This window comes from Engystomops pustulosus, chromosome 11 (assembly GCF_040894005.1).
Source record: "Engystomops pustulosus chromosome 11, aEngPut4.maternal, whole genome shotgun sequence".
NCBI classification, from domain to species: Eukaryota; Metazoa; Chordata; class Amphibia; order Anura; family Leptodactylidae; genus Engystomops; species Engystomops pustulosus.
Window position 1 is genome coordinate 7626162 of NC_092421.1, and position 27582 is coordinate 7653743.

A 27582-nucleotide genomic window follows, 5' to 3' on the forward strand; every position below is an offset into this window, starting at 1 on the left:
TCAGGCGTTACCATAAAGCAAGGGAGCGGCAGTGTAAGGGTGTAATAGTAACCAAACTCTGCAGTACTACCACTCCCACTGGAGACAATCACCAGCGACTACTGATCCATCAACACAACAAGAGCACCCGGCCAAAGGTAAGTACACACACTACCTACTGGCCGATCCTGTATGACCCCGGGATGTGGGGGATACATTATATGGCTACAGGGAGGCTAATGTCTTATAATAATGTTCCACACCCAAAGGATTGTCATAGCAACTATTATTATAAAAGCTGTGAACATTCCATGTATATAGTGTCACATGTACAGATCTAATACACATATATATACACACACACATTATATACCCAGCACTGTACCCCCCCCACATACATGTCACTGTCTATATAACCAGCACTGTACCCCCCCCCCACATACATGTCACTGTCTATATAACCAGCACTGTACCCCCCCCCACATACATGTCACTGTCTATATACCCAGCACTGTACCCCCCCCCACATACATGTCACTGTCTATATAACCAGCACTGTACCCCCCCCACATACATGTCACTGTCTATATAACCAGCACTGTACCCCCCCCCACATACATGTCACTGTCTATATAACCAGCACTGTACCCCCCCCCCCACATACATGTCACTGTCTATATAACCAGCACTGTACCCCCCCCACATACATGTCACTGTCTATATACCCAGCACTGTACCCCCCACATACATGTCACTGTCTATATACCCAGCACTGTACCCCCCCCACATACATGTCACTGTCTATATACCCAGCACTGTACCCCCCCCCCCACATACATGTCACTGTCTATATACCCAGCACTGTACCCCCCCACATACATGTCACTGTCTATATACCCAGCACTGTACCCCCCCACATACATGTCACTGTCTATATACCCAGCACTGTACCCCCCCCCCCACATACATGTCACTGTCTATATACCCAGCACTGTACCCCCCCCCCACATACATGTCACTGTCTATATACCCAGCACTGTACCCCCCCCCCACATACATGTCACTGTCTATATACCCAGCACTGTACCCCCCCCCCCCCCCACATACATGTCACTGTCTATATACCCAGCACTGTACCCCCCCCACATACATGTCACTGTCTATATACCCAGCACTGTACCCCCCACATACATGTCACTGTCTATATAACCAGCACTGTACCCCCCCCCACATACATGTCACTGTCTATATAACCAGCACTGTACCCCCCCCCCACATACATGTCACTGTCTATATAACCAGCACTGTACCCCCCCCCCACACATACATGTCACTGTCTATATACCCAGCACTGTACCCCCCCACATACATGTCACTGTCTATATACCCAGCACTGTACCCCCCACATACATGTCACTGTCTATATAACCAGCACTGTACCCCCCCCCACATACATGTCACTGTCTATATAACCAGCACTGTACCCCCCCCCCCACATACATGTCACTGTCTATATAACCAGCACTGTACCCCCCCCCCACATACATGTCACTGTCTATATACCCAGCACTGTACCCCCCCCACATACATGTCACTGTCTATATACCCAGCACTGTACCCCCCCCACATACATGTCACTGTCTATATACCCAGCACTGTACCCCCCCACATACATGTCACTGTCTATATACCCAGCACTGTACCCCCCCCCACATACATGTCACTGTCTATATACCCAGCACTGTACCCCCCCCCACATACATGTCACTGTCTATATACCCAGCACTGTACCCCCCCCCACATACATGTCACTGTCTATATAACCAGCACTGTACCCCCCCCCACATACATGTCACTGTCTATATACCCAGCACTGTACCCCCCCACATACATGTCACTGTCTATATACCCAGCACTGTACCCCCCCCCCACATACATGTCACTGTCTATATACCCAGCACTGTACCCCCCCCCACATACATGTCACTGTCTATATACCCAGCACTGTACCCCCCCCCACATACATGTCACTGTCTATATACCCAGCACTGTACCCCCCCCCCACATACATGTCACTGTCTATATACCCAGCACTGTACCCCCCCCCCACATACATGTCACTGTCTATATACCCAGCACTGTACCCCCACATACATGTCACTGTCTATATACCCAGCACTGTACCCCCCCCCACATACATGTCACTGTCTATATAACCAGCACTGTACCCCCCCCCACATACATGTCACTGTCTATATACCCAGCACTGTACCCCCCCCCACATACATGTCACTGTCTATATACCCAGCACTGTACCCCCCCCCCACATACATGTCACTGTCTATATACCCAGCACTGTACCCCCCCCCCACATACATGTCACTGTCTATATACCCAGCACTGTACCCCCACATACATGTCACTGTCTATATACCCAGCACTGTACCCCCCCCCACATACATGTCACTGTCTATATACCCAGCACTGTACCCCCCCACATACATGTCACTGTCTATATACCCAGCACTGTACCCCCCCCCACATACATGTCACTGTCTATATAACCAGCACTGTACCCCCCCACATACATGTCACTGTCTATATACCCAGCACTGTACGCCCCCCCACATACATGTCACTGTCTATATAACCAGCACTGTACCCCCCCCCACATACATGTCACTGTCTATATACCCAGCACTGTACCCCCCCCCCCACATACATGTCACTGTCTATATACCCAGCACTGTACCCCCCCCCCCCACATACATGTCACTGTCTATATACCCAGCACTGTACGCCCCCCCACATACATGTCACTGTCTATATAACCAGCACTGTACCCCCCCCACATACATGTCACTGTCTATATAACCAGCACTGTACCCCCCCCACATACATGTCACTGTCTATATACCCAGCACTGTACCCCCCCCCACATACATGTCACTGTCTATATAACCAGCACTGTACCCCCCCCCCACATACATGTCACTGTCTATATACCCAGCACTGTACCCCCCCACATACATGTCACTGTCTATATAACCAGCACTGTACCCCCCACATACATGTCACTGTCTATATAACCAGCACTGTGCCCCCCCCCACATACATGTCACTGTCTATATACCCAGCACTGTACCCCCCCCACATACATGTCACTGTCTATATACCCAGCACTGTACCCCCCCCCACATACATGTCACTGTCTATATAACCAGCGCTGTACCCCCCCCCCCCCCACATACATGTCACTGTCTATATACCCAGCACTGTACCCCCCCCCACATACATGTCACTGTCTATATACCCAGCACTGTACCCCCCCCCACATACATGTCACTGTCTATATACCCAGCACTGTACCCCCCCCCCCCACATACATGTCACTGTCTATATAACCAGCGCTGTACCCCCCTACATACATGTCACTGTCTATATACCCAGCACTGTACCCCCCCACATACATGTCACTGTCTATATACCCAGCACTGTACCCCCCCCCCACATACATGTCACTGTCTATATACCCAGCACTGTACCCCCCCCCACATACATGTCACTGTCTATATACCCAGCACTGTACCCCCCCCCCACATACATGTCACTGTCTATATACCCAGCACTGTACCCCCCCACATACATGTCACTGTCTATATACCCAGCACTGTACCCCCCCACATACATGTCACTGTCTATATAACCAGCACTGTACCCCCCCCACATACATGTCACTGTCTATATAACCAGCACTGTACCCCCCCACATACATGTCACTGTCTATATAACCAGCACTGTACCCCCCACATACATGTCACTGTCTATATAACCAGCACTGTACCCCCCCACATACATGTCACTGTCTATATAACCAGCACTGTACCCCCCACATACATGTCACTGTCTATATAACCAGCACTGTGCCCCCCCCACATACATGTCACTGTCTATATAACCAGCACTGTACCCCCCCCCCACATACATGTCACTGTCTATATACCCAGCACTGTACCCCCCCCCACATACATGTCACTGTCTATATACCCAGCACTGTACCCCCCCCACATACATGTCACTGTCTATATAACCAGCACTGTACCCCCCCCCCACATACATGTCACTGTCTATATACCCAGCACTGTACCCCCCCCATACATGTCACTGTCTATATACCCAGCACTGTACCCCCCCCACATACATGTCACTGTCTATATAACCAGCACTGTACCCCCCCACATACATGTCACTGTCTATATACCCAGCACTGTACGCCCCCCCACATACATGTCACTGTCTATATACCCAGCACTGTACCCCCCCCACATACATGTCACTGTCTATATACCCAGCACTGTACCCCCCCCCACATACATGTCACTGTCTATATAACCAGCACTGTACCCCCCCCCACATACATGTCACTGTCTATATACCCAGCACTGTACCCCCCCACATACATGTCACTGTCTATATAACCAGCACTGTACCCCCCACATACATGTCACTGTCTATATAACCAGCACTGTACCCCCCCCACATACATGTCACTGTCTATATAACCAGCACTGTGCCCCCCCCACATACATGTCACTGTCTATATAACCAGCACTGTACCCCCCCCCCACATACATGTCACTGTCTATATAACCAGCACTGTACCCCCCCCCACATACATGTCACTGTCTATATACCCAGCACTGTACCCCCCCCCCACATACATGTCACTGTCTATATAACCAGCACTGTACCCCCCCCCACATACATGTCACTGTCTATATAACCAGCACTGTACCCCCCCCATACATGTCACTGTCTATATAACCAGCACTGTACCCCCCCCCCACATACATGTCACTGTCTATATAACCAGCACTGTACCCCCCCCCACATACATGTCACTGTCTATATACCCAGCACTGTACCCCCCCCATACATGTCACTGTCTATATAACCAGCACTGTACCCCCCCCCCATACATGTCACTGTCTATATAACCAGCACTGTACTCCCCCCCCCCCCACATACATGTCACTGTCTATATACCCAGCACTGTACCCCCCCACATACATGTCACTGTCTATATAACCAGCACTGTACCCCCCCCCACATACATGTCACTGTCTATATAACCAGCACTGTACCCCCCCCCACATACATGTCACTGTCTATATAACCAGCACTGTACCCCCCCCCACATACATGTCACTGTCTATATAACCAGCACTGTACCCCCCCACATACATGTCACTGTCTATATAACCAGCACTGTACCCCCCCCCCCACATACATGTCACTGTCTATATAACCAGCACTGTACCCCCCCCCCCACATACATGTCACTGTCTATATACCCAGCACTGTACCCCCCCCACATACATGTCACTGTCTATATAACCAGCACTGTACCCCCCCCCACATACATGTCACTGTCTATATACCCAGCACTGTACCCCCCCCCCACATACATGTCACTGTCTATATAACCAGCACTGTACCCCCCCCACATACATGTCACTGTCTATATACCCAGCACTGTACCCCCCACATACATGTCACTGTCTATATACCCAGCACTGTACCCCCCCCCCCCCACATACATGTCACTGTCTATATAACCAGCACTGTACCCCCCCCCCACATACATGTCACTGTCTATATAACCAGCACTGTACCCCCCCCCCACATACATGTCACTGTCTATATAACCAGCACTGTACCCCCCCCCCCCACATACATGTCACTGTCTATATACCCAGCACTGTACCCCCCCACATACATGTCACTGTCTATATACCCAGCACTGTACCCCCCCACATACATGTCACTGTCTATATAACCAGCGCTGTACCCCCCCCACATACATGTCACTGTCTATATAACCAGCACTGTACCCCCCCCCCCACATACATGTCACTGTCTATATACCCAGCACTGTACCCCCCCACATACATGTCACTGTCTATATAACCAGCACTGTACCCCCCCCCACATGCATGTCACTGTCTATATAACCAGCACTGTACCCCCCCCCACATACATGTCACTGTCTATATAACCAGCACTGTACCCCCCCCCACATACATGTCACTGTCTATATAACCAGCACTGTACCCCCCCCCACATACATGTCACTGTCTATATAACCAGCACTGTACCCCCCCCCACATACATGTCACTGTCTATATACCCAGCACTGTACCCCCACATACATGTCACTGTCTATATAACCAGCACTGTACCCCCCCACATACATGTCACTGTCTATATACCCAGCACTGTACGCCCCCCACATACATGTCACTGTCTATATAACCAGCACTGTACCCCCCCCCCACATACATGTCACTGTCTATATACCCAGCACTGTACCCCCCCCCCACATACATGTCACTGTCTATATACCCAGCACTGTACCCCCCCACATACATGTCACTGTCTATATAACCAGCACTGTACCCCCCCCCCCACATACATGTCACTGTCTATATACCCAGCACTGTACCCCCCCCCCACATACATGTCACTGTCTATATACCCAGCACTGTACCCCCCCACATACATGTCACTGTCTATATAACCAGCACTGTACCCCCCCCCACATACATGTCACTGTCTATATACCCAGCACTGTACCCCCCCACATACATGTCACTGTCTATATAACCAGCACTGTACCCCCCCCCACATACATGTCACTGTCTATATACCCAGCACTGTACCCCCCCACATACATGTCACTGTCTATATAACCAGCGCTGTACCCCCCCCACATACATGTCACTGTCTATATAACCAGCACTGTACCCCCCCCCCACATACATGTCACTGTCTATATAACCAGCACTGTACCCCCCCCCCCACATACATGTCACTGTCTATATAACCAGCACTGTACCCCCCCCCCACATACATGTCACTGTCTATATAACCAGCACTGTACCCCCCCCCCCACATACATGTCACTGTCTATATAACCAGCACTGTACCCCCCCCCCACATACATGTCACTGTCTATATAACCAGCACTGTACCCCCCCCCACATACATGTCACTGTCTATATAACCAGCACTGTACCCCCCCCCCCCACATACATGTCACTGTCTATATAACCAGCACTGTACCCCCCCCCACATACATGTCACTGTCTATATACCCAGCACTGTACCCCCCCCCACATACATGTCACTGTCTATATACCCAGCACTGTACCCCCCCCCACATACATGTCACTGTCTATATACCCAGCACTGTACCCCCCCCCCACATACATGTCACTGTCTATATAACCAGCACTGTACCCCCCCCCCACATACATGTCACTGTCTATATAACCAGCACTGTACCCCCCCCCACATACATGTCACTGTCTATATACCCAGCACTGTACCCCCCCCCACATACATGTCACTGTCTATATAACCAGCACTGTACCCCCCCCCCCCACATACATGTCACTGAACAAAAATGTTCCTGTGTGAAGATAATTTCTCATACATGTAGCAATGTTGTCCTTTAGGAACTAGTTAGCTTCCTTGGATACGACCACCTCACATTTTGACAGCAGTGGCCAGACATGCGCTATAGAGTCCTGTCTGCCCTCCTGGATTCAGGATTCATCATTACCACAGGACGGCTGCGGGACCTGCAGTAACTCCCGGACTTTTCATATACAAAAACTATTTGTTTCTTTGTGCAATCCCTCCAGCAGAGGTGGTCGTATCCAAGGACACAGTCTTGCTTCTAAGGGACCATATCACTACATTTATGAGAAATTATCTTCACACTGGAACATTTTTTTTAATAACATCCAATTGAAGAAATGTTTATATATGGCAGATTAATGAGACTGAATGTGACTGCCCAGACGAGAGGAGAAGACCCCTTTAAGTGTTACACATTTGTCATCCTTTGTTTCAGGATTGAGAAATACGAAGAATAAGTGACAAGATGGAAGATATCAGAATCCCTAAGGCTGAGAGGCATCATCCCCTGCTGTGGGTAAGTGGTTCCCTGCACGTAGAGGCAGACATAACACTTAAAGGGATCCTGTCACCTGTAAGGCCCCTCCTCCGCCCTCTCATCTAACGCTTTCTGCTGATACTTACCTGAGTGCTACACTCCAGCTTTGCAAACAGGAGCAATCACTGCATTCTCTATCCTCCTCCGATACTCCTCGCTGCTGGTGACATTTCCCCCCAATCCAGGACCTTTTAAACATATCGTTCCTCCAGCCTTCCGCCACAGACCTCTCTAATCTACAACCTACCCACCTGACCCGCTCTCCACCACCTCCTTCGCCCTGACTCTCCGGAGCATTATGGAACGCACGTTTCATAGGCAACACAGTCACTGATGTTCAGGACTTCTTTATTTCTCGGAAACTGTCTTTCCTGGGCCTGAAAAACTTGTCTCAATCCTTCAGACACTGCCTCCCCTGCTGCACTCTGATATGGTGGCCTCCGCTTTACCCCGGCCCTGCAATAATCCTGGTGGAGGAGGAGGCATCCTCCTGTCTGACAACTGCCCCGTCAGCCCAATCCGACCTCTACCCTCTCTCACCTTTTTCTCTTTTGAAATCCACTCCATCCGTCCACCAGCGTGCGCGGGCTGCGTCACTGAGGATTTTGTGATATAGGTGCGGTGGTCAGCGTTACCGAATGACTAAGCTCTGATCGCGTATCTGCTCTACCAGATAAAAGCACGGTTTTCCAGCAAAGTAGACAAAGAGAATTCATACCACCAGCACCTGGACACACGCACATCAATACAAATGCTTCTGTTTAAAAGGACATCTACCACCAGGATGAAGGATTGTAAACCAAGCACTGACATACAGCTACCACCAGGATGAAGGATTGTAAACAAAGCAGTGACATAGCTATCACCAGGATGAAGGATTGTAAAAAAAAAGTACACTGACATAGCTATCACCAGGATGAAGGATTGTAAACAAAGCAGTGACATACTGCTGTGCAGCCCCTCCGATATTCTTTTAGCTTATGATCTTCTTGTTTATACCTAAAACCAAGGACATAAGAAGAGTGGATCCTACCACAGGGGGTGACAGCAGCATGTACATGTGCTCGGCTTACAATCCTTTATCCTGGTGGTAGAGTTTCCCTAAGGCTCATGGGGCTTTACAGAGGTAACAGGATCCCTTTAAATCTGCAAGCAAACATTTTTTCAAACTTGTCTGCTTAAAGGGCATCAGGATGAAAGATTGTATGCAAATGAGCCAGAGGGGCTCCAGGCTCATAGGGGTGAATGGAGACTGGAGCCCCTCAGGCTCATTTGCATACAATCTTTCATCCTAGTGGTAATCGCCCTTTAAAAGGAAATCTCCCCTCAGAATCCATCATGATATACCAGGGCCATTGCTCATAGCTCAAGGCACCAGGACTGTGGGATCTTCTCATATGCGTTATCCATGGCCTCCTCCGTTCTAAAATCAACTTTAATAATTATGTCAATGAGCCAGAATGACACTGGGGGTGTTACCAAAGCCTCCCTGTGCTGTAGCTTTACAAAGCGTTACACTTTGCAGGAGCATTTCTCACTTTCACTGTATGAAATTACAGCAGGCTGAAGGAGCAGGGGAGACAGTGTAACAGCCCATGAAGTCAGAGGGCAGAGGGGCTCTGGTAACGCCCCCAGAGCCCCTCTGGCTCATTAGAATGATTTTAAAAGTTGATTTTAGAAGGAGAGAGGCCATGGATAACACATATAAGAAGATATCACAGTCCTGGAGCTATGAGCAATGTCCCTGGTTTATCAGGGTGGATTCTGATGGGAGAATTCCTTTGTGGGATCTATGGGAAAGATGGCCACCAACCTGACGTGGCAACAACTGAACTTTTTTCTTATGATACCAGAGATCCTGTTGGTGGGTCCAATGCTGGTAGAAAGGGGAGTAGTGTGGGCCGTGTTCCTGGACATTATACTGCCCCTGCCTCGTGTCCCCAAGTAACCCTTTATATCCCTCTGCTGTATTTTAGGGTCTACCTCGTGGGGAGCAACGCTACATGTTCAGTATCATCAGAGTCTACGACCCGGCGCCGGCGCGGAGAAGATTATACCGCAAACACAAGATCCTCTGCCTGAAGGCTCTGGCTCTATGAAGACTGCGGCCCCAGCCCTGAATAATCAAACACAGATACAGAAAAAAAAAATTCATTTAATCACCTTCCAAAACACAGGCAGCTTGTTACACCGAGGGGGCGTCATCCTGGCCCCCGAAATCATGACCTCTACTCTCACTCACAGACATCACAACTAAACTCACAAAAGTGCGTGTCCTGGCCCTGGAGACCCCCAATAAACAACCAGACCACAAGGCAATATATCTCTGGAAATCTACTGCGCGTCACATGGGGGGGGTCTGACGGGGGCTCATCTATCCCCAAAGGGACCTCAGACACCCTACAGTATACATAGACCCCAAACATCCCATCTGCAGGGGTCCCCAGGTCATAAGGTCACGGCACTCATGTCTGAGGCACGACACGATGGCACGAAACTGCGGGGACCCCCGAGAATGGACCCCAGTGCTCCCTAATGAACGGCGTCCTGCCCCCCCATAACAGTGATGGTGAACCTCGCCGAGAGCCCAAATTACAGTCAACACGGCAGTAACTTATTGCTCCGCCCCCAACTTTCGTATTGGCGTCCGGAGGATGTTAATATGTTCGAAAGGAGAAATTGGGATTTTAATTGTCGCTCCTCACCAGGGTCCTCCCGATGACAGGCCCCAAAGCAGAAGCTGCAGTGATAATCCATAGCTTCCTCCTGCAGTCCCAGGAAGCCCATGATGCTTTGCTCTATAGTAGTGCTGAGCACGGCACATACTGGGCAGCCTGGGACTGCAGGAGGGGGCCTAGCGTCCTGTGCCCTCCATAGCCAGGGGCCAAACACTGAGAACGGGGGAGACAGGGCATCATCCTCATTATAGGTAGGGGTCCCAGCAGTCAGGTGGAGGGGGGGGGGGGGATCAAGCCACTCAAAAGGGACACCCTCTCTATGGTCTTTAAACATTGGTCCAAAAATATCCCCTGGAGACCCCTGGACTAGTGGTGACAGAGCTTTGTGGTGACTGCATTGAAGGGCACAACCGGTATCACAGCTTCGCGGGAAGGATCAGTACCCCCATCATCCCTATACAGCCGGCCACTTTCACAAGCTCCAGTCCATGTTCCCTGAGGGGGTCCTGCTTCTAGGGTAGGATAAGCCTTGGGGGGAGGGGAGACACTACTACACGTGTGGACAGGAGTCAGTGTGCGTGTGTGCAGCGGTGGTCCATCAGTCCACGGCCTACAAAACATAAGCCCCCGCAAGATATCGCCCCCATCAGCCGATGTAAATGCGATGGAAGTCGTTCGCTCCAAATGCGGCGTTGCACTTCGGGCACTTGCGCTGCCGCGTGTCGTATCGCGTCTTCACGCACTCGAAGCAGAAGACGTGGAAGCACTTGGTTAAGACGGCGTCCATCTTGCGGGAGTTACAGCAAGGGCATGTGAGCCGAGACTGCGGGGGACAAGAAGATGTATCGTTAGGAGATCCAATACGACAATGGAGAAATGGGTCAACTGGGACTGCTACCGGTCCTGAAAGAGAACCCGTCACCAGGTTATATCTAAACTACCAGTCACTCAGCTCGGGGATGAAATGTCCTTTCTAAATTCCCTCTTATGTGTTACCTATAAGACAGCAAATATGACCAAATAGGACTCATTCCATTTTCACAAGTTTAGAGGCTGCAGGAGTAGTGTCACTTCAGAAGTCCCCATCTTCTGTTCCACAGCACCTACAAACATGCTGCTGGTGTCATATTAAAAGATAAGAATCATCTTTATCTACAGTTCACATTTCCAGCTATGCATGTAGCTGCCTGTATCTCTGGTTCTGTAGCTCACATTATCAGAAACGTGATCTGAACAATGAGATTCCTATCTTTAATATGACACCAACAGCATTTTTCTAGGTGCTATAGAACATAATGTATGGGCTGCTGAAGTGACCCTCTCACTGCAACCTCTTATCTTGACTCTCCTCATGTGATAAAGAGGCAAGAAGAGTCATATTTTCCAGATTTTGGGGGATATTTGTTATAGGTCAATGGATGAGATTTCATATAAAAGAGGGAATTCTAGAAAGAACATTTCATCCCTGACCGGAGGGGGTTGGGAGTTTAGTGGGGTAAAACCTGATGACTGGTTCTCTTTAAAGGGTCTGACCCAAGACATGTTGTACATATCACCATGAGACTACAATGCACCCTGCCCGCGCCTCTCTGGCACACACCTTGAACTCTTTGATTTCTTCCATCAGGATCTTATCGCAGGTCGGTACCAGATCAGGCTTCTTTGTAGATTCCAGCTTCTTCCGAAGGCGGGAGAGGTCCTCCTGCAAAGATGGAGGTCAATACAGAGGGCATTGGCTGATGCCACACAATCTCAGTACACGGGGTCCCTTCAGGCTGTAGCCCCCATAGTGATTAGAGAGATCCGACAACTCTCCATCCTGGGACGGATCATGATGATGTTTCGGCAGATTACCTGAGCCCTCTTGTAATTAAAGGCATCCTTTTCCCGGCTGGCGCTGTTCTCTATGATCTCCACCCGAAGGTCCTGCAGCTTTTTCTGTGACAGCTCCAGCTGTACTCGCAGCTCCTCTGCTTGCTGTGAGGACTCCACCGCCTAGAATGAATATTGTAGAAAGACTGTCATATCATACGATGCTGCCATGACACCATCACTCCTGCATGCCATGGTAACCCTTAAAAGGGGTTGGCCACTTCAATACAGGCAGTCCGCGGGTTACGTAGGTTTGTACTTTAGTCGAATTTGTATGCAAGTCAGATCTAAGATCGTAGTACCATTAGATCAGTGGATTGTAAAGCGCTTCCGTGCGCATAAAGAACAAGCCGCTAGTATAACGCGACCGCAATCTTACGATTTAATCTCCGATTTAAGCGGAGGGGGAGTTAAATAAGGACACAGTCACACAATACCAGTGGCTTCTTCTTTATGCGCACGGAAGCACTTTAGAAGCCGCTGGTAACGAGCGACAGCGTCCTTAGTTACCCCCCCTTTCCGCTTGCATCACAAGATCAGCACACACAAGATCAGGATAAGTGCTATTGCAATCCGAGGAACGGGTCAACTGTATATACAAACGGGGTCCTCGACCGCACATGCACGGGTGAGGACCCCGTTCGTAACTCGGATCGTCGCAAGTTGGTGACTGCCTGTACATCTCTTCCATTAGACATGTCTTTGCATGTATTTGTATCTGTGTCTTTGCCTCCTGTGAGAGCTTCAGCCTTTCCCTGTTCTCCCCATACAGCCCTCTACATACACACACATACATGCTTCAGTCCGTCCAGTGTGTTCTTATCTCTCAGTCCCACTCACTGACAGACACAGGGAGAGGGGAGGGAGCAGAATGAGTCATCTACTGCTGCAGGTCCCTCCTATTTTACCTATTGATTACATGTTTATGTAGAGCAGAGAGTCTGCGCACAGCAATAGAGGAATCATCAGGGATGACGAATGAATTGGCAAACATTCACCAGTGCTGTGGTCACTACTGACTGTGAGATCTACAGGGGGAAGATGCCGTGATGTGAGATCACTGTCACTGTCTAGACAGCCACCACCTGATGTGCAGGAAGGTCTCCTAGTGGCCACCATAACAAGGCAGACCAGCGGCCGCTAAGCTGTATACTAACCTTGCGCTTACTGAGATCCAGGGCTTGTGTGCGCAGTGTCAGCTCCTTCTCGCCTGTGGCGATGCTGCTCTGTAACAGATGCTCCTTCTCCTCCAGTTTACGGAGAACCTGTAACTGAGCGTCCACCTGAAATCACAAGTTCCATGACAATAGGCTGCAACATTAGAGAAAGATGGAAGCCCCACATCATCTGCACACAAGTACCTGCGTCCGCAGGGTGAGCAGCTGATCCGCCAGCTCCTCCTTCTCCTCCTTCAGCAGTTTATGGATCTGGTTGGATTTGATCCGCTCAGACATCAGCTTGAAGTTTGCATCATCCTTCTCCCTCAGCTGCTGCATCAGACGGATATTCTGCTCCTGCATATCCTCAAACGCCTGGCCTGTGACATCCATTTCTGACAGCAGAGCCTCCTCCTCCTGCAATGTGGACACAAGAGATTCTTAATACGTACAGCACACGTGTCTAAGGCAGACATCACTCATTAGAAGGTGCACTCACTTGCTTGGCCATGGACAGTCTCTTCTGCAGAGCCTCTGTCTGTTCCTCTGCTGCCCTCATGCGACGTAGCGCGTCTTCGTCTGCCATTTTCTTGCTGTCTCTGCGCTCTCTCTCCTCTAGCTCCCGATGCCGCTGTCGGAGCTCTTCCAGCTGAAGGAGAAAGAAACACAAGATATACGATGATCTCTCCATAGATACAGGACCTGGTGAAGCCACGGAAGTCGATGTTTGCCCCTTTACCTCTGCCTTGCTCTTCCTCTCGGCGGCCATCAGTTGGACCTTGTCTCTCTGCTCTTTGGGGGCTGAACGATACATGTCCAAGAGAAGCTTCATGTCTCGTAAGGACTCCTGGACTCGCCTGTTACAGAAGATCAACAGGATCAATAACCGGATCCGGGACAATCCAGGGGCCCTTACAGCGGATACTCACTTGAGGTCGGCCTTCATCTGCTTGACGCTTTCTGCTTCTTTGCGTTTGGTGTCTGGTTCGTGTTTTGACTTCTCCTTAGAAGTGTCTCCTCTGTCTTTTTCCCTCCCGCGCTCCCGCTCCTTCTCCCTGTCCCGCCTGTCCCTCTGCTGCGACGGTGCTTGGACTTCCTCCTCTTCGCGTTTCACAATGGGCTCGGGCTGGGACGATGCTGGCGTTGGGGGGGCAATTTCTTCAGGCTCCGTCTTGATTTCCACCGGTTCCTCCTTGGGCTCCTCCACGCTGGACTGTGAGGGTAGCAGGAAGAGACCACTACTACTGCGAGAGCGCATCTAAAAGACAGAGGGAGTGTTGTCATGCTGCCCGAGCTCTGCCCGGGGATCTACCTGCTCACACTCACCCACTTACCTTGTTGATGTCTCCTTGAATTTCTCGGAGACGCCTTTTGTACCGCAGGACCTCACCCTTGAGCTGATGGTTGTGGTTCTGGAGGCTGCTTATTAAATGCCTCATCTCCCGATTAATAGGACCTGCGATAAAACATCACGTCAATTATTCTGTTATAGTTAACCCCTTAAGCTCCCGTCTGCCATGTGGCTATACAGGTCCTGGTTGCACAGACCATGTTCAGACAGCACAACTATAGAGGTTGCACATTTCAAACGGTTGTCTTAGAACTCTGGCACCTAGAAAAGTAGTTCTTTTGTCATTTAAAAGGAAAGATCCTCCCAGAATTGTGTTTTTAGGTGCCAAAACATCACAGCTTTCCACTGTTACAGTTGTAGTCATAAACATTACTCATAATACAGCTCCTACTCCCAACTGTAACTTTAACAATAGATATCTGCTTTTTGTGGCACCGAGAGACACAATCCTGATGCAATATAAAGTGGAGATGACACCAGAACTGTCTTTCTAGGTGGAAAAAATAACAACCCCAGCCCCCCCCCCCCCTTTAGCGGAAAGACGAATGAGAAAGGAACTGCAGGAGAGATAGAGCTGAGAGGTACATGCCCCATCAATCTGTACCTGGAGAAGGATGACGGATTGATTTATGACATATTTGAGTAAAGGTTTATCCAATTTTACTGCTTATTAAAAAAGTTCATGGGAAAAATTGAAAAAAAAAAAAAAAAGATTTTTTTTTTTTTTTAAAAGTATTTATTTTTGCAATTTTTGAAATTTTATACAATTACAATAAACAAAACCAGAAAACAAGATTGTCTGCCACATATTTCCTTCCCCCCATTACAGGATTATTATACAACAGCCATGGTAACAATCAGGTTCTTGCTGTGTTACAAAACTACCTGAGGGATATTACACAATAGATAACAGCAGGATACTGCAGCCAGACATCTTGATACAACACAAACAACTATTGACACGTAGACAATCAGTCACACACACACACACACACACATACCAGCACGCTCAGTCTCCTTCATCATGGAGAGGAGTATATGTCACATGTGATTATAAGGCTGTATGGGGAGTCGCGCACCATCTGGACCAGATGCGATCAAACTTCTGGGGACACTTCCTGTTGGTATACAGGGACCGGTAGTGGGGAATGACGCTGTTAATAAGTAGTATCCATCTTTTTAATGGAGGGGGCTCCTGGTCCTTCCAGGTCATCACCACCACTTTTCGGGCGTAGTATAAGACAAACCTAAAGAAAATTTTGTCATAGTGGCCATTGACAACTTCATTTATGATGCCGAGGAGACACACAGAGGGAGACATCAAGCGTGGGAAATCAAAGTGTATATTTAGGAATTCCAGCACTTCGGACCAGAAGACATGGACCCTAGGGCAGGACCAGACACAATGCAGGAAGGATCCGACTTCAGCCTGACAGCGAAAGCAAAGATCATTGGGCATTGCTCCCATGCGGAATAGTCTAGCAGGGGTGAAGTATACTCGATGGAGGAATTTAGATTGGATCAGGAAGTCCCTCGCACTCACTACAGATGTGAAGTAGGACAGTTCGACCTCCCTCCAGTCATCATCTGACAGGTCAGGGATATCCTGTCTCCAGCGTTCACAGGCTCTATCAAACGGTCTGGACTTTTGCTCTTGTAGGAGAGCATAGCACTGAGTGAGTGGCTTAGGGAGGTCCGGGGTACTCATCAGAGTCTCTAGTTTGGAGAATTTCACTGTCAGGCTGAAGGAGCCGAATTGGGCTTTGAATGCGTGCCGCAGTTGCGTGTAATGGAAGCTAGCCGTATTGGGTACAGTATGTCTCTCCCTTATCTCGTTAAAGCTGAGTAACTCTGCTACCGGGGATAAGAGCTGGCCTACAAATTTCACCCCCGCTGCCCCCCACATTGTCCAGCCCGGGAGGGAGAGGAAGTGAGAGAGCCATGGATTGAGCCACAATGGAGTCCTAGGCGAGAGAGGGGGAGAGCTGCTCGGTTCTACCAGGGATTGTGCCCTACGCCAGCACACCGCTACCGTACGTAGGGGAAGTGGGGTATCAGATGGGGACTTATACCTGTACAGCAGGTTTGTAAGGGCCTCGTAGGAACCTACCAGGGCACCAGCCAGTGCAGTAGCTGCATTACCCATGTCTATATCTATCCACCACTGGGCATATACAAGCTGGGAAGCCAGGTAATAAAGATACAGATCCGGGGCAGCCAGTCCACCCCTAGACTTGGGAGCCTGAAGCAGCGCTAAACTGAACCGCGGGGCACTACACTGCCAGTAAAAGGACCTGAGAATGCCGTCCAAGCGTTTAAACAAACTCTTAGGAAGGAGTATAGGACAGGCATGGAAAAGGTATAGAAATTTTGGGAGAAAAATCATTTTAAATATGTTAATACGCCCGTACAAAGACAGGGGGAGAGTGGACCAGGCTTTTAGGCGTGATTCCGTTGCAGTTATCAAGGGTGTAATGTTTAACTCCGTATATGCCTGGACCCTGCGTGACACCTGAACTCCCAGATATTTAAAGGTGGACACCACCTGGACTGGGACGGGGAGGGAGTGTACCCCTACATCAGATAAGGGGAAAAGGACCGATTTGTCCCAGTTAACCCGGAGACCTGAGAACCCCCCGTAGCGTTCTATCAGGGACAGAAGGGATTCCAGAGAGGGGCCCACGTCTCCAAGGTATACAAGTGTATCATCAGCGTAGAGAGATACCTTTTCAATGATAGAACCTCTAGCAATGCCCTTAATGCTATCAGAGTGACGGATCGCCACAGCAAGGGGCTCAATGGCAAGTGCGAAGAGGAGGGGAGATAGCGGGCAGCCCTGCCTAGTGCCCCTGGCCATAGGGAGAGTAGGTGAGATGTTAAGGTTGGTCCGCACCCTAGCCTTGGGATCATTATACAGTAGTTTAACTAATGCTGTAAATCGAAGGCCAAGACCCATTCTAGGCAAAAGGGTCCACAGATATGCCCATTCCACAGAGTCAAACGCCTTACAATTGTCTAAGGATAAGATAAACCCAGGGTCTGGAGACTGCTCTGCCTCTGCTATATTCAGGTGTAGTCTTTGTATATTTATGTCAGTTCCCCTCCCAGGCATAAAGCCTGTCTGGTCCGGGTGAACCAAGGATAATATCACTTTATTAAGCCTTGTTGCCAGAATTTTTGCTAGGATTTTAACATCTGAGTTTAGGAGGGAAATTGGGCGGTACGAGTCGGGAAGCAGGGGATCCTTGCCAGGCTTAGGAAGAACTACAATAAGGGCCTCTCGCATGGAGTCAGGGAGGGAACCACTGTCGAGCGCATCGGAGTACAGGCTAAGTAGATGAGGGACCAGGGTCTCACAGTTATCCCTATACCACTCACCTCCCAGCCCATCAAGTCCAGGTGTCTTACCGAGGGGCAACGATTGGATGGCCAGTTCCACCTCCTCCGCCGAGAGCGGAGCATCAAGCTCCGATGACTGTGCCGATGTGAGTCTCCAAAGTGGAAGACTGTCAAGGAATCTGGAAATCTCGACGGAAGAGGCGGACAATCTGGAGCTGTAAAGAGAGGAATAGAATTCATGAAATACCATGTTTATGGCCCGGGGTTCTGTGATCAGGGTTCCACTACTGTTAAGGATAGAGGGAACGGAAGCACAAGGACGTTCAGCCCGCGATAAATACGCAAGCAGCTTCCCATTTTTATCTCCGAATTCAAAGATGGACGCTTCCCTGGCTAGCAGGCGCTTACTGGTGCGCTCCTTCACTACAGCTAGATGGTTCCTCTGCGCCTGAGCCCAAGTCTTTTTATTCCCCGGAGTAGGTTTCTCTAGATACTCCTTTTCTGCATTTACCAGTGCAGCGGTCAGCCTCTCCTCCTGCGCGTTTAGAGACTTTCTATGGCCAGCTACACCTGACATGAATGCTCCCCGCACCGAGGACTTGTACGAGTCCCAGACTAGGAGAGGATCAGGATGGGTTGAGTGTACATCCCAGAACTCGCTGTGCGCAGCCCTGACAGTACTCAGGACCGCTGGGGATTGGAGCCAGGCCGGGTGCAGGCGCCATACGCGGGAGTCGCTGGGGGGGCCTATAAGGAGACTAATGAGCAAGGCGGAGTGGTCTGATGCACTGCGTGGGCAATAGGATACCTGGTCAACGTGCGGCAACATATCAGGGGAGACAAAGGCCAGATCAATCCGAGAGAAGCTCCTGTGCACAGAGGAATAGAATGAATATTCTCTCTCTTGAGGGTGTTTACTACGCCAAACATCGGCGAGGTCTAGAGAAGTGAGCCACTCGTTCAGACGGACCGAGCCTGTGTCCAGACCACTTGTACGATCTAAGGAGGGATTAGGGACTGCATTGAAGTCACCAATGCAGAGTATCGGACTGGGAGGCATAGCAGCCAGCTTACTGGATATTAGATGCAATACTGCTGGATCAAAGGGAGGAGGGACATAAATAGACGCTATAGTAAAGGTAAAGCCCCACAAGGCGCAATGTACGATCACATAACGGCCAAAGTGATCCGGCGCTACCTGTATGACCTCTATGGGAAGCGCTTTGGATATGAGTATGGATACTCCCCTGGCGTAAACAGAGTAGGAGGAATGGTAACCTCTAGCCACCCAGGCCCGCTTCAGGGAGAGGACCTTCTGACCCGTAAGGTGTGTCTCTTGGATACATACAATGTGAGGGGCTTGACGCTTAATGACATCTAACATCAGAGCCCTCTTGAATTTAGAATTAAGTCCCCTCACATTCCAGCTCATTACCTTAAGTGAAGACATCTTAGCGGAAGGGAAAGGGGTGTGGGGAAGGAGACGTGAGCAACCAAGCATTCATCCTTTCATACCACAAAGACATAGACAGACAGACAACAGTGAGCATAACAAATATAACAGAACTGAACTAACAATCCCAAGAATACAAACCCCCTGTCTAACACCCTAACAGCAGTAGTGTAGACCTATACCCACTAACAGTCAAATAGTAGAACAGTGGTCCCTAACTCAAGACAAACCTACACCATTTGTCCCGGGACCTTCAACCCTTAATGAATAGATGATCAGGAGGTTATTAGGCAGCCATATTTAGAGAAAACCAAAGAGGAGATAGGGGATGGGGGAAGGGGGAGGGGAGGGGGAAGGGGGAGGGGAGAGGAGGAGGGGGGGGAATAGGGAAAGAATGAAGTGCCATATGTGGCGCACTGGTCGATATGACCAAACAGAGAACACAAATCAATCACAGGGTACATTTGTGAGGCACGTAATGTGTAAACAAATATTAGAAAACTGTAACAGTGATTTGGGACCCCTAGATAACTATTCAGGACTAAGTCCAGCATTGTCATAGCACATCAGATAAAAGGATATGTGAGTCCAGTCACTCAGGAGGTGCGGGCCTTCCAGCAGGAGCCCGAGGGGCTGCGTCAGCCCAGTGAAGTGCTTCGGTTGGGCAGGTGAAGAAACGAGTCTTCTGGCCGTCCACAATTCGGAGCTTGGAAGGGTACATCATGGAGTATTTATACCCCTTGTCACGGAGACGGGCACGGACCTCGGTGAATTGTGCTCGCTGTTTCCTGACGGATGCAGAGAAATCAGGGTAGAAGGACACTCTGCTGTTGGCATAGAGAATTTCTCCCTTGGTACGGACAGCCCTGAGGATAGAGTCCCTGTCCCTAAAGTGCAGCAGCCGGGCCAGGAAGGGTCTCGGATTGCCCCCTGGGGGGCCAGGGCGGGATGGCACGCGATGGGCCCTTTCCACTGTGAAGAACGGGGAGAAGGTATCTGCAGGAAGCATATTTTTGAGCCAATTTTCAAAAAAGGATACAGGGTCAGACCCTTCCACTTTTTCGGGGAGACCAACCACTCTGACGTTGTTCCGTCGCAGGCGGTTTTCGAGGTCATCAGCTCTGTCGATGGATGCAGACATTTGGCGCTGAAGCTCTCTGATCTGTGTCGGCATAGGCCTCTGGACATCCTCCACCTCAGATATTCTGCGTTCAGTTTCGGTGATTCGCTCTTTGGCTTTGTGGACATCATGTCGTAATAGAACAAAGTCCTGTCGCAGCTCATCCACCTTGGTGACCAGTTTGGATTGGCATCCGTTAATGGCCGCCAGCACCTCTGCAAATTTCCGATCCAACTCCGTGGCCGCGTCAGACGGATCAGCACCCTCTTCATAGCTTACAAGCTGTGGCGGGCTCTGGGAGCCTTCAAAGAGGGAGGGAGAGGAGTTTGGGGACCCCTGAGGAGAGCAAGGCTGTGTGCGGGAGAATCTCCCTAACTTTTTGGCAGCGTTTGACTGTATCTGCTCCAGAACGGCTTGTGATGTGGAGCATTCCTGCGCATCCAGGGGTTCCAGGGACTGGAATGGAGGATCTTCATGGACGGATTCATCATCCGAAGGAGGTGCAGACACCCCGGACGCTGCTTTGAGCATTTTAGCCGTCTTCCTCCGATTACCCATGGCGTCTGGGCAGGGGGGGGCCAGTGATAAACAATCAGGAAGCCTAGCGTCCAGTAGTTAGCAGAGATACAGTCCAAACCCACGTGGAGTATTGCAGCAGGACTGCAAGGGTTAATATAAAACAGAACCCAGGAACAGGGGATCTCTGGGAATATGGAGGACTCAGTGCTGGGCTGTATAGCTTGGGGTCCCCAGGGCAGAGGTGGGCAGCAGCAGGGGAATTACTTCCCTACCTGGTCCTGGATCAGTCCAGCAGTGACAGGGTTAACCCTGCGCGCCTAGGCCTCAGGCAGCGCAGGGGAGTCCACAGGATGGCGCCTCCAGCAGGATAAAGGGCTGGCTGGAGCGCTGTCACAGTGCCCTCGGCGGTGGGAGCGATGTCCAGGCGGCAAGGTGCAGGAAAATGTCCCCGGCGATCGGTTTACCGCTGCACCGGGCGGCTAGGAGCGGGCCGCCGCGCGGGTCACGTGGTCGGCCGCGGGGGAGCACGGAGGAGCGGCGCGGTGTCCGTAGCCGCCTCCAAAACGGCACCGGAGGACAGTGGCAGGTGTGTGGGGCACCCCGGGGCGGAGGGGAACGGGCACAAGTGAGGGATGGCTGCCTTAGGAGGGAGATGGGGTGTCGGGTCCCGGGAGCTCCGCGGCGCACGTCCTTCTCAGTCCGGCATCAGGCCACGCCCCCAAAAGATTTATTTTTTAAATCAAATTTAAAGTTCATTGTCTGCCAATTCTTTAAAGAAAAAGCAAGTAACTAATGAAACAAAGTAAAAAATTTTTGTGATTTATAAAGCTTTTCCAAAAACTTCATAGAGCAGAACTGCAAAAAATGGACCCGGACAATCAGATCCTCAGGGTTAAAGGGTTAAAAACTGGAAGCTTTTTTTTTTTTTTTTTTTTAAAGTCCTAATGAAAAAAAAAATGGAAGCCACAATTTTGGCAAAAATCCATCTCCATAAAAGCCACCATATGCTGCAATGCAGTATTATTCCAGTATATGGTGGGAGTGATCAGAACCCCTGGGGTCTACAAATAAGGAAAAAAGGAGATTAACAAAAGTCTCTAAAAGTTTAAATCCCGGAATCTGCCCTTTCCATAGAACCGATATAAAAACAAATATCATTATAAACATGTGAGGCCTCGCTGCCTCCTTAGTCCCGACCCATCAATATGGACGGTCCCCTACTTAAGGACACCCGACTTGCAGTCGACCCCTAGTTACAGAGGTGGTCTCATCTGGAGCGCACAGAGAAAAACGTAAAAGCAGAACCCTGGGATGTTTGTTATTCTCTGTACACGGCGCAGAATATTAAATATTACAAGTACGATTGTTAGGCAAAAAAACAAACCCTCATACAGTTCTGTACAGGAAATCAAAAATGTAGGGATTTTTAAGGGGCAGCAATAAATGGAAATGCAAAAACGAAAAAATTGCTACAGAGTTAAGGAGTTAATACTCTAAACATCTGTACTATCCTAAGTCCAAGTACATTACTGCAGGTTCTCGAAGCCAACAGCGGGTGGCGCTCTTCAGTACTGTACATACATTACTTACCAGCCTGTTCATTGGCAGCCAGAGTCTGTTCAAACTCGATTCGGAGCATCTCGTACTCCTTCCTAACTTGGGCGAGGGTGTCTTCCAGCTGAATCACCTCTGTCCGGACCTTCTTCTGCAGGGCCACCTCATCCCTCTGCAAGATAATCAGAAGAAAAGAGCAGAGGTAAGTACAAGGATCTGGCTCCCATTTACAGTGTATACAGTTACAGCAGCAGATCATGGCCGGACCTGCAGCTTTATGGGCTGTACATTGGTTTTACCAAAAAACAAACAAACAATGAATATGACGACATTTCCAAAATAATCAAATAACCCCCAAAAATTGATCAATGTCTATATTGCTATAAAAATATGAGTTAAGAAAAGGTAAAATCAGATTATTATTATTATTATCACTTCCCATTATTTATGTAGCGCACACAGATTACACAGCGCTGCACAGAGCTTGTGACATCAGTCCCTGTCCCCCATGGGGCTCACAATCTAAACAACCTAACAGTATGTTTTTGGAGTGTGGGAGGAAACCAGAGGACCAGAAGAATGCCTACACAAACACGGAGAGAACATACAAACTCTTTGCAGATGTTGACCTGGATAGGACCTGAACCCAGGACCCCAGCGCTGCAAGGCAAAAGTGGTAACCACTACTAGTTCTGGACGCCCTATGCCCGCACCGCTTGCTGCGCCCCCTGCCGTGGCTTGCCACGCCACCCGCCCCCTGCCGGCTGCATGCCGAGGTTACTGCCCTCACCTCAATGAGCTCAAGCTGACGCTGGTGATTGCCCCGTGTCCCATGTAGAAGGGACCGCGCCTCATCCAACTGGGCCTTCAACTGCAGGGACTCATTGTACAAGACGGAGAACTGGGACTGCATGCAGCGATACTCCGGAGACAGCCGCACGTTCTCCTCCACAGCATTAGCCAGCAAAGACTGATGAGAAAAACAAAAGAACAAAGCTGTGAAAAGGGTTAAAAGTCCTCAGAGGTCCCGTCCAGTCCTGCGCTAGGAAACGTGCAATCATAGGTTTTATGATAGACATCATGTGTCCCATAGTTTAGGGAGGGCGAGGGAGCGAGAACTTCATCCTAAGGGAAAGGGCAGACACATATATAAGGGACATTGTTACATCTAAAGGGAATCTATCAGCAGCTGAGACCAGACAGATTGCAGTCTTATGTATTGTCGCTGGAGAGAGGAGTAATCAGAGCTTGGTGTGTGTTGTTAGTAGCAGCAGGACTGTGAAATATGGATTTCTCTCAGTAAAACGTCTACTAGTACACTGGGGGAGTCCAGCACTGATGTGCTCTGTGCACTGAACTGCTCCAACCACAAGCCATAGTACAGAGTGTGGAGGTATGCACCTGTACAGCTTCCATCCATTTTTCAGTTTTGCAGCCACTTACATAAACAAATGTGCGATTCCTCATCTCTCCGAGGCACAGCCATAACTGCTGACAGATTCTTTATCCATCACCTATCCCCGGCAGCCTCTTCATGTTTTACCAAACACTGTGCCCACCTTCAAAACCATATTCAACTGAGCAGAGAAGAGTCACTTTCTAATTTAAAGACAGTCAGTACAGGATCTTTATCTGCAGCTCATATTCATGACTTTTATTCGGCCATAATCATGATACTTTTAGAAGCTGTGGAACAGAAGATCTGAGGTGATGCTCCCCATGCAGCTTCTATAAGTGACTCTTCTCTGCTCATTGTCAACTGACTTTGGAGGAGATTTTTTTTTTTTTTTACAGATAAACAGGAGAGATTTTACATAAAAGAAAGAACTCTAGAAAGGACATGGAGGGGGCTGGGAATTTAATGTGGTAAGTTTTAAAGCTGGTGACAGGTTCCCTATAAATGGCGCTGGGCCATGAAATGAATGCTTGTTATGTCCCTGGCCTGTGCACCAGAAGCCCTGCTCCCCCAGATGATCTCATACTGAGGATTTATCCTACAAAATCCTTTATATGTCAAGTAAAGTAAACCCATTGTCTAGTCTATTGTCCAACCTCATAAAGGTTCAGAGATTCGATACAGAACAGAGTTACCTGAAGCTCCTGGTTCTCTGAGGTCACTTCCTGCAGGTCCTGTCGCAGTTTGTCCAGCTCTTGCAGGCGGTTGACAGCAAGTTCCTTATTCATATCCACTTCTGATGTCATCTCCTCAAACTGCAGCATAACAGAAGAGAACAACATGAAGCAGGAGGATAGGGACATCGGAAGGCCAAAACCAGGGTGCAGTGCACAGACAAGAGAGGCAGGGAGACAGACTGCATCTTCCAAATACATCTCATCTCCCAGGTTTCCCAGGAATTGTGCACTGAACTTGCAGGTGCACAAGCAAAATAAAAATTAAAAAAAAAAAAAAAAAAACGCGGCACCATGCTTTTAAAGGATTTGAAGAAAACCATGTTTTAACTGTACACATTTTGGATGTAATTTTGCCTGAAAGCTGGACAACATTTTTATTTTTTCGGATCCTACACTGACCCTGGCTTACCGGCTGATTGTTTTAAAGGAAACTTTGCACTCCTGTGATGTTCGATTTGCATATTTTATTAAACTGAATCAGCAATCCAAATTCATTTTAATTTTGATTGCTGATTCACTTTAATAAAATATGCATATCGAACATCACTGGAGTGCCAAGTTTCTTTTAAGATCTATTGAGAGGTGTTGTGGCCTACTTGTGCACCTGCACCACCGATATTGAGTGACGTATACTACTCTTACAATACCGGCTGCTTGTTGACTAGGATAGAAGGTGAGTGAACTAAAATTTTTCACAAATTTTCTCCTCTTTTTGTGAATTAGGAGTTCTGAACCCTGAACTTTCAGGTGCACAAGCAGCCATTTGGATGACATTCTAGGAGTAAAGCGTTGGTCCTGTGATAACGGAGCTGCCGTACACATAAGGTCCCACTAAAGGTATCCATACATCACCTTCTTAGAGTTGATTGTTATGGTTCCTCCATACAAGCTGCTTCCGGCACCGTACACTTTGTAGCCCTTGGAGTTTACCTGCGGAGACAACCAGTTATTAACATAGGGATCTCAGAAAAGGGTCTGCAGGTGCCATGAAGATATCTTACCCTCTCCAGGACCTCGGACAAGTGTCTGTTCAGCCGCTGCTCCCTCTTCCGGACCTTATCAATGTCCCACTGCAGATCTTCAATAAGACTGTCCAGCACAGAGACGCGAGATTCGGCATTCTCCAGGCGCGTCTGCAACTGGCTGAACTGAAAGGATAAATGTAGAAACTAGAGCTACACCGCTGCACGAGGGAGAAGCGTTGTGACTATTGTGCACGGAGCCTATGGGGAGCCGCATGCTCCTGGTAGGTGAGGAAGGACCAGAGGTGTCAGGCGAGCAGACCACCCGACTCAGATGTATTGTCGGATTGGTGGAACACCCCTTGGCCAACCCATAGTCACGGCTAGTTGCTAGAAGCGTCAATTTTCCGGACTGGCTGCAAATATATCTGTGTCCGGTGGTTGAACCCCAAACCAGTCCATCATCTCTACCGACCACCTATCTATTATGAGGGTTACTAGCAGGGTAAAGGGGGAAAATCCTCCAAACCTCCTGAGACATGTTCTGCTGCTTCTCCTGCAGCCGCTTGCAGACTTCCTGGAGACGGATGTTCTCATTAGACAACATGGAGTTCAGCTCTTTGACGGCTTCCTCCATCTGTGATGGGTCTACGAGAGAAAGGGCGATGAGCGAGCACCGATCACACACGGGCGTAGCTTATGTAGGACGTCCCCGCGTCTTACCGTTGCTGCTGAGTTTGGCTGACACCTGGTCCAGGCGAACATGTAACCGATCGTAGACCAACACTATGCGGGCCACGGCGCGGCGAGAGGACTCCACACGTTCCTGGAGCTGAGACTCGATCTCTTCACTGCTACTGCTGGCCAGCGTCCCCAGGAAAGAGAAGGACGACTCCGACGGCCCGTCCCCTGCAGGGACAATGGTCAGAGAAAAAGCCATTACACCATCCCATGTCTACTACATTACAGGGGAGGGTTATGCCCCTCCCTGAATCCGGCTCCATCTCCAAACCTGGCGGATCAGAATGGCTGAACAGAACCACTGAGCCAATCGCTGTCCTCCGCTATTGTGTCCGAATGAACAGCACATGACCGAGGGGAACAGGAAGGGCTCATGGTGACATTGCAGATATCCCTCCATGGCTAGTAGCTCTCTTACCTTCCACAACCCTCCCGAGGAGAACCCCTACCCCCCAAATGCTGCAACTGGAATGACAGGAAGGGTTCGGTAAGGACAGGCCCCCATCCTTAGCTCTCTGGAGTGTCTCCAGTCTAATACAAGCCCCCCCCCCCCCTTCTTCCAAACTAGATCCCTAAAAAGGCTGTTGATCTTAAAAGGCCATCTAACACCTGGATGAAGGATTGTAGGCCAAGCTCACTGACAGGTGTGCGTCCCCTCTGGTAGGAACCAATCTTCTTCTGCCCTTGTTTTTAAGAAATAA

General features: G+C 49.5%; 1 protein-coding gene and 1 long non-coding RNA gene across 3 annotated transcripts in view; one reads left to right on the top strand and one right to left on the bottom strand.

Annotated features, from left to right (window-relative positions):
- Positions 1-10192, top strand: LOC140106295 (uncharacterized). Its single transcript, XR_011850760.1, has 3 exons — positions 1-137; positions 7901-7981; positions 9979-10192. It is a non-coding gene; the product is annotated as an uncharacterized lncRNA (long non-coding RNA).
- The window catches only part of RNF20 (ring finger protein 20), a 26360-nt gene continuing 8915 nt past the window's right edge, over positions 10138-27582 (bottom strand). For both annotated transcript variants that reach the window (XM_072130666.1, XM_072130667.1), the window contains exons 5-20: positions 26864-27049; positions 26670-26788; positions 26180-26326; positions 26031-26108; positions 25137-25256; positions 23836-24015; positions 23082-23217; positions 15044-15165; positions 14639-14967; positions 14449-14566; positions 14209-14358; positions 13914-14126; positions 13710-13835; positions 12535-12675; positions 12281-12382; positions 10138-11503 (exon numbers count right to left, since the gene is read on the bottom strand). In XM_072130666.1, coding sequence (XP_071986767.1) covers positions 11327-11503; positions 12281-12382; positions 12535-12675; positions 13710-13835; positions 13914-14126; positions 14209-14358; positions 14449-14566; positions 14639-14967; positions 15044-15165; positions 23082-23217; positions 23836-24015; positions 25137-25256; positions 26031-26108; positions 26180-26326; positions 26670-26788; positions 26864-27049 — 2444 coding nt within the window. In that variant the 3' untranslated portion in view covers positions 10138-11326. The remainder of the gene's footprint in view (positions 11504-12280; positions 12383-12534; positions 12676-13709; positions 13836-13913; positions 14127-14208; positions 14359-14448; positions 14567-14638; positions 14968-15043; positions 15166-23081; positions 23218-23835; positions 24016-25136; positions 25257-26030; positions 26109-26179; positions 26327-26669; positions 26789-26863; positions 27050-27582) is intronic.